Source organism: Fusarium solani (assembly GCF_023522795.1).
Source record: "Fusarium solani strain SB1 chromosome Unknown bctg00000001, whole genome shotgun sequence".
Taxonomy (NCBI): domain Eukaryota; kingdom Fungi; phylum Ascomycota; class Sordariomycetes; order Hypocreales; family Nectriaceae; genus Fusarium; species Fusarium solani.
In genome coordinates this window covers 1,961,599-1,976,695 of record NW_027072156.1, presented here as the reverse complement: position 1 = coordinate 1,976,695, position 15,097 = coordinate 1,961,599, and the positions used below count along the sequence as shown (strand labels likewise).

At 54.0% G+C, this 15,097-nt stretch overlaps 8 protein-coding genes across 8 annotated transcripts; 4 read left to right on the top strand and 4 right to left on the bottom strand.

Annotated features, from left to right (window-relative positions):
• Positions 1-248: 248 nt before the first annotated feature.
• Positions 249-2,840, top strand: MRS44_002726 (uncharacterized protein; the record flags this gene model as incomplete). The annotated part of the gene is made up of 5 exons (XM_065622938.1): positions 249-1,198; positions 1,512-1,826; positions 1,877-2,386; positions 2,440-2,453; positions 2,698-2,840. The coding sequence occupies 5 exons, from the start codon at positions 249-251 to the stop codon at positions 2,838-2,840; spliced, it is 1,932 nt and encodes a 643-aa protein (XP_065479010.1).
• Positions 2,841-3,227: 387 nt separating this feature from the next.
• MRS44_002725 (uncharacterized protein) lies at positions 3,228-5,511 on the bottom strand (the record flags this gene model as incomplete). The annotated part of the gene is made up of 4 exons (XM_046268162.2): positions 3,228-3,954; positions 4,010-4,683; positions 4,734-4,949; positions 4,999-5,511. 4 exons carry the CDS (start codon positions 5,509-5,511, stop codon positions 3,228-3,230), a joined length of 2,130 nt encoding a protein of 709 aa, XP_046136834.1.
• A 632-nt stretch (positions 5,512-6,143) lies between these two features.
• On the top strand, positions 6,144-6,455 carry MRS44_002724 (uncharacterized protein; the record flags this gene model as incomplete). The annotated part of the gene is made up of 2 exons (XM_046280762.1): positions 6,144-6,341; positions 6,393-6,455. 2 exons carry the CDS (start codon positions 6,144-6,146, stop codon positions 6,453-6,455), a joined length of 261 nt encoding a protein of 86 aa, XP_046136833.1.
• A 765-nt stretch (positions 6,456-7,220) lies between these two features.
• On the bottom strand, positions 7,221-7,520 carry MRS44_002723 (uncharacterized protein; the record flags this gene model as incomplete). The annotated part of the gene is made up of 2 exons (XM_046268161.2): positions 7,221-7,366; positions 7,430-7,520. The coding sequence occupies 2 exons, from the start codon at positions 7,518-7,520 to the stop codon at positions 7,221-7,223; spliced, it is 237 nt and encodes a 78-aa protein (XP_046136832.2).
• Positions 7,521-7,847: 327 nt separating this feature from the next.
• MRS44_002722 (uncharacterized protein) lies at positions 7,848-8,459 on the top strand (the record flags this gene model as incomplete). Its single annotated transcript, XM_065622937.1, has 2 exons — positions 7,848-7,939; positions 8,042-8,459. The coding sequence occupies 2 exons, from the start codon at positions 7,848-7,850 to the stop codon at positions 8,457-8,459; spliced, it is 510 nt and encodes a 169-aa protein (XP_065479009.1).
• Positions 8,460-9,695: 1,236 nt separating this feature from the next.
• MRS44_002721 (uncharacterized protein) lies at positions 9,696-13,113 on the bottom strand (the record flags this gene model as incomplete). The annotated part of the gene is made up of 2 exons (XM_065622936.1): positions 9,696-12,976; positions 13,044-13,113. The coding sequence occupies 2 exons, from the start codon at positions 13,111-13,113 to the stop codon at positions 9,696-9,698; spliced, it is 3,351 nt and encodes a 1,116-aa protein (XP_065479008.1).
• A 356-nt stretch (positions 13,114-13,469) lies between these two features.
• On the top strand, positions 13,470-14,000 carry MRS44_002720 (uncharacterized protein; the record flags this gene model as incomplete). Its single annotated transcript, XM_065622935.1, has 3 exons — positions 13,470-13,713; positions 13,763-13,833; positions 13,887-14,000. The coding sequence occupies 3 exons, from the start codon at positions 13,470-13,472 to the stop codon at positions 13,998-14,000; spliced, it is 429 nt and encodes a 142-aa protein (XP_065479007.1).
• Positions 14,001-14,145: 145 nt separating this feature from the next.
• On the bottom strand, positions 14,146-14,938 carry MRS44_002719 (uncharacterized protein; the record flags this gene model as incomplete). Its single annotated transcript, XM_046275208.2, has 2 exons — positions 14,146-14,646; positions 14,711-14,938. 2 exons carry the CDS (start codon positions 14,936-14,938, stop codon positions 14,146-14,148), a joined length of 729 nt encoding a protein of 242 aa, XP_046136828.2.
• Positions 14,939-15,097: the final 159 nt, after the last annotated feature.

Genomic DNA, 15,097 nt, shown 5'->3' with positions numbered 1-15,097 from the left:
TTTCACCTGCACCAATGGTTACGGCTGCCGGCATGCTGCTCAATCGCAACGTTTCTGGGATGTGCTGATTGATTGACATTGATCTCTGCTTGTACCCGTCACTGCTGCTCTGCTGCATATGTCCCAGCTTTCATCGCCCCTCACTCCATCTGCACTCACCCGTTCATCCTTTCTTACTTTCATCTCTTGGAACCATCATCAAACAGCGGAGAATAGGCGCCCATTTGAAACGGTAGCTCAACCAAGACATGCTGCGCTCTTTCAAAAATAGGGCATCTGGCGTTTTCCGCAAGAAGAAGGCGGCAGACACGGAGCCTGTACCGGACCTGCCTGTTCCACCTTCACCTGCCGACACTTCAGCTCCTGGTCCGGCTCGCTATATCCCACCTCCACCTCCACCTCCTCCATACTCACAACCATCAACATCGCTCTATGCCCCCTCTACTGCCTCGACGCGGCCTGAGCAAAATCAACAGGAGCGAGAGCAAGGACAAGGACAAGAGCAGGAGCAGCAACCTCGAGACGACCACCAACAAGACCATCTATTGGATCAAGCTCCCGCGCATCAACCACCAGCGCCAGACCCTGCGGCGCCAGATCCCTTCGCGCCTAAATACGTGCCCTATATCGAGGCCACTCCACTCAAGAACAACATGTTCGCTGGGACAGCAGGCAGATATGGGCGGGTGAACCCTGATATCATGGGTGGCTTCGGTGATGACGATGACTCCATCTGGCTTGTGGATGACGAGGAGTCGGACGAGGAACAGCGTCGAGAGCAGCGCAACAGTCAAGCCCGAACCTCCAATTCTCTACGCACCCCTTCACGGCCAGTGTCGCGACATTCTACTGCTTCTTCTTCGCGTACACCAGCAACGACACAAACCCTGGACTCGGGTCCTGCCCCTCCGAGTTCCTCTTTCAGACCGGCTTTCCGCTATCATGTGCCCTCTCTTCTCGACGACGACGAGTTCACCTCGGGCACTCTCTCAAGCACCGTCGCAACACCGGAAACACCGCCTACTCAGGAAACCTCCCCTGCGCCAAGAAGAGGGTACGGGCCCGTGGCACCATCAATCCTCAACCTCACCGATCTCGGTGTCGACGCCGACGACATTCACGAGCCCCCATCAAAGAGACGAAACGTTACCCCCTCCCCACTCGGCCTGCGGTTGCGTCTTCCTCTTCTTCTTCTTTAGTTAACCCGTACGTTGCCCGGTTTCAGCAGCCGGATGATGCCAAGACACCGGCATCCCTCCGCCAGCTGGATCAGTCTGCGGATGACGTCGCTGATGATTTCAGGTAGGTCTCGCGAAGATTCCCCCTCCCTTCGATGCCGCCAATGTCAGGTGCCTTCTAGTTGATGGCTTCCAGGCTGTTTTGTGCCATCTGTTGCGGCATGAGTTTCGTTATGCGTTATGCAGCCTTCCCCGTCGTTATCTTGTTCTGCTCTTGGTTGCTCTATACCACATTCTGTCTTGGAGTTTACTAAGAAATTGTACTATTTACAGCTTTGGCCAGCGATATCAGAAAGCCCCCGACTCATCTGATGTGATTGTCACCCACCAGCGAATACCAGCAGAGGCGAGCACCGGCGACGTGGAGTGTTTGGTTTGTACAGAGACTAAGGGAGCTAATGCCTTCCCTCGTTTCTCGATAACGTCGTCATGCACCCACCCTCCGAGTACATGCCTTGATTGTATTCAGCTGTCTATTGAGTCGGACTTGAGTAGCAAGCTCTGGACCGAGATCAGGTGTCCTGAATGCCGTGAACTACTAGAGTATGCCGACATACAGAGATATGCTCATAACCAGACGTTTACGAGGTATGTCAAGGAACATTTATATAGTGCTGGGTAATGCTGACTTGAACTAGATACGAGACCTTGGCACTTCGGGCTGCTATGTCGGAAGCTGAAAACTTTATATGGTGCACTTCCGGCTGTGGCTCTGGTCAGATCCACGACTCGGGCTCTGAGCAGCCGATTGTTACTTGTCTTCACTGTAGCCATCGCTCATGTTTCCATCACAATGTTGCGTGGCACCAGACCTTGAGTTGCGACGAATACGACCAGCTCCTCGCCGACCCTGAAAACTTTCGCTCTAACCTCGAGATTGAGAATGAGAAATGGTCGGAAGCCCAGCGAGCTCAGTTGGAGGCTGACAGAGCTATGGCACAGGGGCTATTGGCTGAGGATCAGGCTGAGCGGAGGCGCCAGGAAGAAAGAGAACGAAAGGAGAGGGAGCAAGCTCAAAAGGCAGCCAAGCTGGCACGCCAAATCGCCGCCAGAAGGAAGCGGGAGGAGGAACAGAGCCGGGCTACCGTGAGCCAAACAACGAAGCCTTGCCCCGGGTGCGGGTGGGCTATCGAGAAGAACAGGGGCTGGTATGTACAACCTTCTGTTACTCCTATGGACAGATGTGCTAACCTAGTGATAGTTCACACATGACTTGTAAGTTGATCCCCGTTGTCCCCCTGAGGCTCAACCCTGCCCTTGATGGTGCGTTGGCACGAGACTCGTCTCTCGCTTTTACCCTTGGATGCTAAACAACCATCACAGGCATCAAGTGCCGTTTTGAATTCTGCTGGGCCTGCGACCAGACCTGGGACCGCAGACACAACAACTACTGCACTGGCGCGGCCTAATCTGAAACTTGACGCACACATGACGGCGGTTCAATAACTGACCTTCGCAGGCATCAAGTGCAAACACGAGTTCTGCTTCGAGTGCGGCGCGAACCACCGCGAGATCATGAAGAATGACAATAGCGTTCACAAGCGCACATGTCGCTACCATCCAGATAACCTTGAGGACTATGAAGGTGAAAGCACGGAATGAATGGGAATTGAAAGTGGGGAGACACAGGATGTTGTATGATATTGGATCAGATTTGCCCCGAGATACCCTTCAGGCGGAATGGAGTTAGCGACATGATATAATATTTACCAGGCCACCATCGTTGTGGAAGCCAAACACCCTAACATTGCATCAACGTGAATAAGAGTAGAGGGGACCTCGATTTCAAGCATGACCCCTAAATCCTTCATTCGCCTCGGCAAAAGATTAAAGTGCCATAGAGTACATTGATCCCTACCAGAGATGTAACCAAACCCATGTCAATGCTAATAACAACTCCCAAATGAAAATACTACTTCAAATACACAATCACCCCTGGGTATTCACTGCCATGTTCGCTACATCGCCCTCCACGCCAGCCTACACTCCTCAAGCAGCAGTCAACTCGGCAATCCGACGCTCCAGCTCGGGCACCTGCCGCAGCCGGACCTCGAGCTCCTCACGTTCATCTTCGAGCTTGAGGCGTCGCTCAGCGTCGAGTCGGGTGAAGACATAGTGGCCCTGGCCATCGAACTGGAGGATGTGCGAGTGATACTTCCACAGGCTGCGGCGATGGCTCACCGTCATGAGTGTGACGCCAAGGGCCTTTGCCGTGTCGTACATGGCCTTTTCCGTCTCGAGGGTAACGCTACTCGTACACTCGTCGAGGATGGCGTACTTGGGGCGATGGTAGAACAGGCGAGCCATGGCCACGCGCTGCTGAAGACCGCCCGAGAGCACGTCGCGCCATTCCGCCTCAGCATCCCAGCCCTCGTCATACATCTCGGGGAGGTGCTCGAGGCCGAGCGTCTTGAGGTAGCCGAGGAGATCTGCATCAGTGACACCGCGGGCGCGCATCTGGCGGAGAGAGTCGGGATAGATGATCTGCTGGCGAAGGGATCCTCGGGAAAGGTAGGGTCGCTGGGGGATGTAGAAGATGGCGTGGAACGGTGGCTTATATACAGTGCCTCCGTAGACAGGCCAGAGTCCGCCTAGGATGCGGAAGAGAGATGACTTGCCACAGCCGTTGGGGCCGACGACAAGGAGATGGTCTCCATGCTTGAGGGTAAAGGACAATGCCTTGACCAGCACATCGCCATTGGGAGAGATGATGGGTCTGTTGAGGTTGAGTGTTAGCTGGATTCAAGCAGCACCAGATTACCTCCACTTACACATCAATAAAGGTGATATCTTCGCTCTCGTGGACGGTTCCCCGTCCTTTGAGGACAGCCTCGTTATCCTCTGTGCCCGAAGAGGACACCAACTTCTTCTCGAAGTGTCCGGACTGGACATCATCCATGACATCGAGTAGGGTCGCAACTCTTGATGTATATCCTGCCAACTCCATCACTTCCCTGTATGAGAACATTATGCGTCCAAAGGCGTCTGATGCAGAGAGCAGCATTCGTCTGTTGGTGACGAATGCCTCTGTTCGGTCACCCATGTTCATTGCGATATGGCCAGGCATCTTGATGAAGACGGGGACACTGCAGAGCAAGAGACCAAGGGCGCCCCAGAAGTACTTGATGACAAAGTCCTCCATGAAACCATGATAGAACCGCCTCCGTAGAATGTAGTTGACGTGCTTGATAAGGGTGAAGTAGCCCTTGTCCAAGGTGTCCTTCTCAACGCTGTGACCACCGTACAAGGCGATTTCTTCGCTATAATCAATGAGGCGCGAATGTTGGAAGCGGAACTCGCCCTCCAGCCTGGCTTCATCAGCGACATACTTGCCGAATGGTGGAGTGAGCGCTCTCATGACGTTAGCTGAGAGCTGGACGAGGAGTGACATGAACACAACACCCTCTCCACCAACGCTCTTGGAGAGAGAGTATGTATAGATGGTCTGAATTTGGTCAGCGAGAAACACAACAAGAATAGAGTAGGTGAACTCACCATGTCGAGCATGGGCTTGGCAAGATTGCTATACAACTCAGCCAAGCTATTCGAGAACTTGGACACATCGACTGCGATCAACTGATCAGGGTTCTTTATTCGGTCGTCCAAGGCCGATATACCATAAAAGGTCAAGTTGGAGAGGTATTTATCGTGGATAAACTGTGTAAGCCGCGTTCGGTACTTGAGAGACAGCTCGGCTTGATGATAGGATAGCTGCGAAGCGTTTAGTATATGGCCTAACAATAAGTCGGGACCAGCTCACCATGGAATTTGTAAAGGTAGCAGGTACAGCGATCAGCATCCACCATACTATGCGCTTCAAGAATTCCTTCCCGTTGCCCTTTACCAGGGCCTTGACGATGGCGCCATCCATCTCGGCGACGCGCAAACTGATCAGTGTCCTCAGAACCAGGAAGAAGCTGTGGCTCATCAACAGCCTTGCCTCCTTGCTGCGCCATCCGGGGACGACAATCTTTAGAAGCCGTAATAGCGAACGGAAAAACTCGCGGTTTAGTTCGACCTTCTTTCGCGGCGTCTCTTCGCTGCCGCTCGACGTGGTACCGCGACGGGCTGCGCGCTGGGCGGCTTCACGCGCCGAGGCAGCTTTTTGCTCGGAAATGGCATTGCGGATACGGTTGGCGAGGGCGATGAAGAGGGTTATCCACACGGCGCGGGAGATGCGAGTGCGGTTAGAGACGTAGAGGCCAGTCAGCCGGGAGATGAGGCCGCGGAGAGTGCGATCGCCCGGCAGCGCGAGCTTCGACTGGGACGCCATGATGGGCGCGTTGTAGAGTTAATACTCTACGGCCCGTAGGATTCAAGTGTCGCGCGTTTTGAATCTCCTGGGAGATGCTCGAAAAATCCAGACTTTGCGAGGTCGTCGAGGCTGTGAGGGGAGACAAGGCGAATCGACGTCACGTCACAAGCCTACCGAGGCCAGCGCGGCGCATTAGGAAATCGGATCCCGATTCGGCAATTCTGAGGATGAGGACAAAGACGTGACGCGACGAGGATCTACAACTTGATATGAAAAAGAAGGGAACAAGTCAAATGTTGAAGAAGTTAAAGGAAGAAGAATACATGAATCGAAAATGGCCATGTGGTGGTGTTCCATGCAGAAGCTCCCTCGGCCGATGAGTCTGGGGCAAGTGCAATGAACCCGTTCTCCCCACACTTTCACACGCTGCGCTCGGCATGTGATTGCCATTAGAATGGGGGAAAACCAGCCACAGAGCATGCCACCCCGGAAAAGACACCAGCCACACTTTACAGCAGCCACATTCCGCGGGGGTAAATGAATTTTTGGTCGTCGTCGCATCGCGGGGCAACTTTTTTGCTCTCATGATCAAATAAATCTCCAGCAACTAACCTTTCCTCTCACGCTTGAATCCGAACGAAGCCGCCAAAATGTCTGACGACGAGAACATTTCCATCTACGATGAGATCGAGATCGAGGATATGACCTTTGACGAGGCTCTCGGCGTCTACCACTACCCCTGCCCTTGCGGCGACAAGTTTCAAATCGCCCTCGACGACCTGCTGGACGAGCAGGACATTGCTGTGTGTCCTAGCTGCAGCCTCATGATCCGTGTCATCTTTGACTTGGTATGTCGGTCCGATCTCTCACGCTGCATTTTATGTCTGACTTCTTTTCAGGACGACCTACCAAAGCCTCCTACTTCGGGTCCCTCGGGCGGCCAGATCCCCATTGCCGCCTAAACTGTCCCACGATCATGACAAATACCAAGCGCCGAGCCCTTCTCCCCGAGGTTTTCTATTTCGGTCCTCGCAAAGATTCAGGTCTGAGAACAGTGGCACACAGCTGCAAGTGCGGCAGGGAATAAGCCTGCGCCGCCGCTTAGATGGACCACATCTGCCCGGACCTCCCGCAGAGGCAATGCCGACAGGACGGGGAGTCAGAGTCACCGAGCACTCGCGTCACCCCCCTGGGTACTTACGGACACTGGATGAGGATCGCCGATCAAGGAAGAAATAGTTCAGAGATCTCAAGGCTTCAGAGCATGTTCGGTTCAATATATCAACTCGATAGGACGACCAGAACCAATCGTCTCGGACAAGCCAGAACAGAATGATTCCCGGCCATAGCAGCGCCGGTCGCGATTAGGCCTCTACAACAATGTTCGATCCTCAGACCATGGAGACTATCAGACACGCTCAACAGCATTCAAATATTCAGTTGTATGCAATATACTACAAATGAGTCAGGAGAGGAACTGGACATGTCACAATCACATTCACAGGCCAAGTCCCTGCCGAGATTGGTATTGACAATTAGTATTAAATATGTCGGAAGCGATCTCGCTTCATTGATCTATCTAGTCTAGCCCGGACGATCGTGTTCCCGGTCTAAATCCAATCGAAAGTTATGCGCGCACCAGCACGTCTAGGGACGAATCCAACCGTGCCCCATATCCGTATCCTATCCATCCATATACATGCCACCCTTTGACAAGTTTCCAAGATTTACAGGGCAAGGACGACGGCGACAGCACCGACAGCACCGGCGAGACCGGCCTGGGCACCGAAGGAGATGGCGCCGTTGGGGCTGGGGACACCGGTGGGCTCAGAGCCGGAGCCAGTGCCAGTGGGCTTGGTGCCGTTGGTGTGAGCTGTTGAATAGAGTGTTAGTTGTCGTGATATATATCGTGATGTTCGGAGAGGGTTGGACTAACGACCAGGAGTGGCAATGGGGCCGGGAGTGCCGACGGGAGTCTGAGCAGCAGCCGCAACAGCGACGAGAGCGAAGATGGGAGCGAAACGCATGTTGAAGGTTGTTGTGGGCTTGTTGTTTAAAGAAAACGGGTTCGGGTTGTAGAGTTTTTGGTCTTGCTCGGACTGGTTTGTCGAAAACGAAAGACTCTGTTGGATAACGACTGTGGTTTCTGAGATGGGTTGTTTGAGGAGTGAGTTATTCGAGAGGCAGAGGGAGGAACTCTGGACTCCTATATACCTCGCAAGCTCACAAGGATAAGGATCGGGCTCTGGGTGTCGAGTATCCGTAGGTACTTTGCATGATACCAGCCCCAGGGGGCGGTTGCATCATCCCAACGGCAAGCCACCCACTATTCAACCCTCTCCCGGGGCCTCAAGATGGAAGTTGGACCGGTGGCCAGCTCCACTTGTTTTCATTCTGGCAATGCAATACTGGACTGTACAGTGTGCGTATACTACGTAGCAGGTAGGTGAGTGTACAGTCCGAGCCGTGCCAGCCGCGTCAAAATGCAATGGCCAGCCACGGATGCCTCGCATTAACCAACAGAACAGCCGCCTTACACACACCCCAGCCTCGCGCCGTGTCCGGTCTGTGACCGCCGCATCGATGGCGCTGCTGTTGCTAGACCAACCGGAGGACTATCAGCCGCCATGCAGGAGAAGCTCACCGTACCGCACGCACAACAAACGCATCGACAGGCTGTTGCTGCTTCTGCCGCTGCTGCAACTGTACCTGGCGGCGGGGGGACCAAGGTGTATTTCCGACGGGCCAGAAACAAGGTTGAGCCGTCGTGCCAGGCCAACAGAGTCGACCCAAACCTTGCGTCATGGGAGCCACTCTGTCGACATGGCTTGGCTGCGAATCTGTGGGCTCGGTGTGGGTGGCAATGGCTGTGGTTCACTCTGGTGGAGGGTGGAGGCGGGATGCGTTCTTTGCTTGCGCAAGCTTTCCTGACTAAGAAGGAGGAGGGAGGGACCCCGAGTTTCTAAACATGGCAAAAACAACTGGGTCGAAATTCCCTTTTCCCACGCAAATAGCGGTTGCCAACTTATTGCCCATCTCATGCCATCCCTGAAAATCCCCTAATAACTTGATCAACTACGTAGTAATACTGTGAAGAATCTAGGAACTAGGGTCCGATAAGTGGCTCTCGCTTCAGCCCACCCATGTTCTGGCGTTCGGGGCTATTGCAGATCCTCTTTTTCTTCCCTCTCCTTCCATTTCCATAATCTATGGTTCTGACGCGCAAGCCAGAAAATTCAGGGATTCTTTTCGCAACGCACTAAGAAAAAGCATGGCGATCGGCTTCCCAAAGACGGAAACTTGAAAAGCCATGGTCCAGCCACGGGGTGAACCTTGCAGCACGGGCGAGCGGTTCAAGGGGGGAGTGGTCCTTACAACTTTTACACCCTTCCATTCATTGTCTGTTCAAGATGGTAAATGGGGGGTCGGGCCCACAACACGGGCCTTGCAAAGGTCGACATTGCGCGTAAAGGGGATCAAGTTTGTTTTATCTGAGGCAATGGTTGGACGACCAAGGAAGGTCAAGGGACGTGTGTTCTGTTTACCCACAGACCACAAAACACTCGCTGCCGGTAGTGCTTGTCTCTCCTGATGTGATGTGGGCTTTCATGGATGTTGATATTGGTTGATATCGACATCCATGATATCCATGGCTGTATGGATTCCTTCCCCGGGCAACAGAGTCGAGTCAAAGGCATGTGGGCATTCCATGTTACAGAACTGAGACGCCCCCTGATCAGAGCTTTCAACCTCCTTGATTTTACACTCTGTACTGTATGTACGGATACAGATACTGTAGTTGAGAGATATCCCTGATGTGATTTGATTCCTCATTCATGCACACGTAATCCTTGATATTGTCTTTTTGCATCTTTTCATACTCAGTACATACTTGCTCCAGCTCCAACCAACCCCCATCTTCCACATCCCGAACTTACAAGGGTCGCCCACATAACACGGGGTTTCCAGCAGCAATGGCACATGCACATGCAACGCACGCACAAGCGCCGCAAAAGGAGAAGACAGGAGTGAAAAAAAAAACAAGCCTTTCTCTAGCATGCCTGATCGGCACTTCTTTTTTTTTTTTAGATCCCGATCCACTCACACGTAACCCATCCATTGTTTATCACGTAGCAGCCACTGTATGTCTAACATTGTTTTAACGGGGAACCGACTCTTCTTCCGCTCCTTGATGCATCATCTCAGGCCTCCACGTTCTCAAAGAAGAAGGTTGGCACGCCAGGAACTGCATTCTCGGCCACCGGCACAGAAATCTCCACCTCCTTTCCGTCCGCCAGGTTGACTCCCTTCTTGCCGCCCTCCTCCACCGATAGGATGTCGCATGCAACGAGGCCGCCCGTTCGCTTCAGTCCAGCCACCATCTGCAGCAGTGTCTCCTTTTCGTCGAAAGCCAGCTTCTGCTCCAGCACAGCGCTGGCAGGCTCGCCCGCCTGGAGACGCCTCTTCAGGTTCTGCACAAATGGCATAGCCTTCTTCATCTCTCCCATCTTGCCAATCTTGCCGTTGAGCTGCTTGTCGTTGACCGACTTGGTCTCGGGATCCCACATCTCCTTCAGCAGATCAATGTACTTGGCCTGCCACGCGGGGAACTTGTCCGTCACAAAGACGGTGAGCTTCTTGGGCTTCTTGGGGTCAAACGACGTCTCCTTGCCCTTGGCCTTCTTCTTCAGCTGCAGTCCCTCCGCAGAGTTGACGCTCGAGGCAGTGTTTCGTACGTAGTCTCGCTTCGCTGACAGAGCCGCATCCACCTCACCCACCTCGGGGAAGCGTGCGTTGTGGATGGTGCCCTCCTTCTTAAGGACCTCGAGCCAGATGTACTCCGACCAGTGAGGAGCGATGACCGCCAGCAGCAGAGCCTGCACCTCGATATACCGGAGGACGAGGTCCTTGTGCATCTTGAGGTTGGCAGCCGCGCACGCCTCACGGTAAAAGTCACGAGCACTTGTCAGCTCGTACAGGCCAGCCTTGAGCGCCAGCTTGTAGTTGGTGTTGGCGAACTGCTCCACGGCTTCCTTGGAAATCGCGTTCAGGTCGTTGCTGAAGAGAGCGTCCTGGAACGAGTTGATCTCGCCGCTGCGAAGCTCGTCCTGGTTCTGCACCATCTCCTCGCACCACTCCTTCAGAGTAAACAGTCGCAGAATGTTGTTGTCGGCGACATCCTCCTCAAAGTTGGCATCATTGACACCATCACCAGCGTCCGCCAGCGCAATACGGGACGCGTCGGCACCGTACTTGAGGGTCAGGTCACGGAGGGTCATGAAGTTTCCGGTACTCTTGCTCATCTTCTCGCCGTTCAGCATCAGATGGCCGTTGGCACGCACACCTCGGGGCCAGTACTCCGGTGGGAAGATGGCCAGATGCACGTAAAGGAAGAAGGTAAGATGGTTGGGGATGAGATCCTTTCCGGATACTCGCACGTCCAGAGGGTAAAAGTACTCAAACTCGCGGCGCATGCTCTCCAGGGTCTCCTTGGGGATCTTGCTGCTGCTCAGGATGTCGTCGCTGAGTTCGCGGCGGCAGAAGAGGTAATCCCAGACCTCGTCGATCATCTGCTCAGGGCCAATGTTGCCCTTGCCCTTTGTTCGACCGAAGAGATCGTTGTGGAGATAGTGTGCGATGGTGTAGTAAGCCATGTAGACGGTCGAGTCACTCAGACTCTCGACCAGGAACTGAGGATCCCAGGGCAGCTTGGAGCCCAGGCCAAAGCTACGGGCGCATGCCCACTGGTTCAGCCAGTTCAGCACACTCTCGAAACCGTTCTTGGTCTCGGGGGTATAAGTCTCCAGACCCTTGCCGTCGGCATTGTCAACCCACTTGAGGGCCGTCTGCTTCCACGCCTCCTCACCGTAGTCAAGGTACCACTGGTCCATAAGAGCAACAATGCAGTCGTCACCAGATCGGCTGACAACCTTGCGCTCAGGCTCCGAGTAGGCGAAGGCCTCACCAGCCTCAATCAGCTGCGTCCGGACCTTGGGCTTGGCAACCTCAACCTTCTCTCCCTTAAAGTCGCCGACCTTCATGGTACCCTGGTAGAAGCCCTCCTTGTACGCAAGCTCCTTGGCTTCCTCAAGCTGCTTGGTGTCCTTGGGAGACGCAATCTTGAGCTTCTTGACCAGGAAAGGTGCGCACAGATCGCCGTAGGTAGGAGTGTCAATGATGGGGAAGATTTCCAGCTCAGCCCACTCCTTCTGGATACCGTAGTAATCGGCCTTCTTCGCCAGGTCCGTCACAGTAGCAAAGTCGTCGGGGCTGTCGGAAGGCACCGAGGTGACAACACCAGTGCCCTTTGTGGGAAGAACTGTCTCCATAGGCAGAACGCGCACACCTTCCTTGTGCAGGGAGAGGGGAGCATGGATCAGACTGCCCACGATGTCAGAGCCGACGATCTCTGCCGCCTTCTCGATGACACCCTCGGTAGCAAAGATGCCCTGGTAAGCCATGTTGCGCGCAGCTCGGTCGGTCACAACGTAGTAGTCGGTCTCGTTGGCCTTGAAGACACCGTAGGTGATCTTGGGCCCGACGAAACAGCAAGTCTGGCCGTACATGGTCTCGGGACGCAGAGTCGCGGGAACAAGGAAGACGTTGGATCCCTCAGGGAGCTTGCCATTAAGAGTCTCGGCAGCCTTGGGAGCCCACTCCAAGACCTTGAGCTTGAGAGCAGTGTACTCCTGAGGACCGACAGCCTCACCCTCGGCTCGGTCGTGGTCCATGCAAGGCTGGCCATCCTTGATCGAGTAGATGGTGTATCGCTTGCCAAACTTGATCTTGTCGAGCTCCTTCAGACGGTTCATCTGCCATCGGACAAAGGCATCGTAGTAAGGGTTGGCATCGGTGGTGACGAAAGATCGGCGCCAGTCGATACGGCAACCAAAGTTGGTCAGGTCTCGGATAGCCAGGGGAGGGAAGAACTCGAGCCAGTACTGAGGGTCGGCAAACAGGTGAATCTCCTCGGTAGGGATGCCGATCGCCTGCATGATTTGGAACTGGTACTTCATCTTGACGGTCTTGGCCGCGGCCTTGCCCTTCTTAGCAGTGAACTTGGTCACGTCCTCCTTGGTCTGCTTGGCAGCGGGAGCCTTGTCCTCCACGACAGACTCCTCCTCCTTGTAGTCCTGGAAGTCTCGGCCGAAGAGCTTGATCTCGTTGACCAGCTTATCGGCACAGGCCTTGATGGGCATGCCTGTGCAGTGGAATCCCATGGGGAACAGGGCGCGCTTGCCCTGCATTCTGGCGACACCAGCAGCGAACTCGACCTTGCTGACCGAGAACGAGTGGCCGGCATGCAGGGTGCCGTTCATGTAGGGGTAGGCCATGCATCCGAAGAACTTGGGCTGCTGCTCACGCAGCTCGGCGGCGGAGATGGAGTGGAGGGGGATCTCGTCGGTCGAGGGAGCATCGGGCTGGAAGACACGGTCCTGCTGCCATTTCTCCTGATACTTCTTTTCGATAGCAATCAGAGAGTCTCGCTTCTCAGTCTGCTAGTAGTTAGAATAGTCATTTCAACACATTTCAAAGAATTGGACCTGCACCTTTGAGTTCCTTGGTTTTGGAGATGGTCAGAGCCTCCATGGCTTTCGGGACGGAGTCTGTTGAAGCCATCGTCGGATATCGACAAGACCTACGATGTAACAAAATTAATCCTGTCAGTCTCTTCTTCTCAGGGAAGAAAAATCAGAGGCAGATTGGAATTTACATACCTCGAAATCTCACTTGGAAATTTTCTGAGTCACGGTTTGTAAGGGAACGAAATCGGGCCTGGGTGAAGGAGGGGTGAAAATCGCGGGGCAGAAGCAACGGGCGACAGCGCTATGTGGCTAGTGCGTGGGCTGTTGTGGCTGTGCAGTGGCGTTCTCGCCTTTCGTCACTTTTCGGAACATCGAATCGCAACACCATCACCAAGAGTCGATTCTACTTTGTGCCATTGAGCAGCCGGTGTCGCAAGCAGTTCAATCGCCATGTTTTCAACGACACTCAGGCGCATGGCCGCTTCGTCAAAGGAAACCCTTCTGAAGAGGGCGCCCTTGACTATTGCGAACAACCCATACAAAGCACGAAAGGTGTGGCCGCCCAACTTTAAGCAGCTCACCCACCAGCAGCAACTCCGCTTTGAGAAGAAGTACAAGAGGCGTATTGTGCTAGCAAGCCGCTCGCCTACGTGGGAGAAGGCTGTCAAGACGGCCCAACTCTTGACCATCGTTGGTAAGTCTATTCTTCAAGCTTCTACTTCATCGGCTAACTCGGTCATCAGCTGCCATGGTTTGGATTCTATTCTACTCCGAGTTTGAGTGGTGGGGGCAAAAATACAAGCCGTCTGAAGAGGTCCGTCCATGGAATCAACAAGAAACAGTATCGTAAGCTAACGATCTTGTCAGATTCGAAAAAAGACAAACTACCTCTTCGGTACACTGGACCCCGAGAAGAGATTCGAGCGACGTCCAGACGCACCCCCTCCACCTCCCTCCAAAGACGAGTCCGAGTCAAAATAAAGGATTCTTTGTGTATATTATTGAATCTTGGAGTCTGGCGTTATCCTCGTGGTGGCATAACACGTATGGATATCTCGGTGGACAGGCTCATCCTGCACTCCGCTCTGTCATGCCTTCTTTTCCTTCTCATTCAGTGTCATGATCATCACCGGCCCGTCCAGGCAAAGTTAGCGCCCATGCTGAGCCCGGCTCCCAGGCCTGAGGGACCCCTTCCCTCGTTCACCGGTCGTTTCGCGACTGTTCCCTGCGCCTTGACTCCCGCGACGATGCGGTCCAGATTTGTTTCTATTACGACGCCTCCTATAATCATTTCCGAAAGCGTGGCATGTAGCGTCTCGAAGTTGAAGATCAAGTCCAACTCGCAGACATTCTCGAAAAGCTTGTCAAGAGCCTCGACGTAGACCTGGATCAGGTCGATTAGGGCGAGCGGCGACTCGGTCGAGGTCGAGATGATGATGAAGAAGAGCGTCGCATAGTGGCGGTATGTCACCAGCGAGGGGACATCGTTCTGCTCCTCTGACGAGGTGTGCGAGGTACCGGAGGCGGCAAGCAGCGGTGGGAGAGGCAGAAAGTTGCAGGATCCGGCCGGTCGATTAGACACGAGGGTAAAGATCTCGGAGATGAGGCGCTGCTGGATACTCGTTTCCTAGTAGAGGGGAAATGGGTGAGTTGCACGCGACAGATAGCAGCTGGTCAGGGATGAGACGTACGAGCTGGGTATAGAACTTTGTCAGACGAGGCTGACCCTGGCCATTGAAGACCAAGAAAGCACTAATCATGATTGAGAGTTGAAATCCGTCATTCCACCTCTTGCTGTAGTCGGCGCGTGTCGAGATGCGAGTGTGAAGCAGGTTGATGGTGGGGCTGTTGAGGTGCTTGCGGCGCTGACAATGCCGATGACCGGGATGGTACGTACCTGCTTTGGAACACGACGTCATGATTGGCCAGCTGCTCTTGCACCTCACGAGCTCAATCCAAACCGCGGGGAGCTCAGCTTGTTCTTGCTGAATGCATCACGCCTTCCCTACCGAACAACGACAATTGACAATCAACACCACAACAAGTGTACCTATCACCTCGATAGGTAGTAAACCATC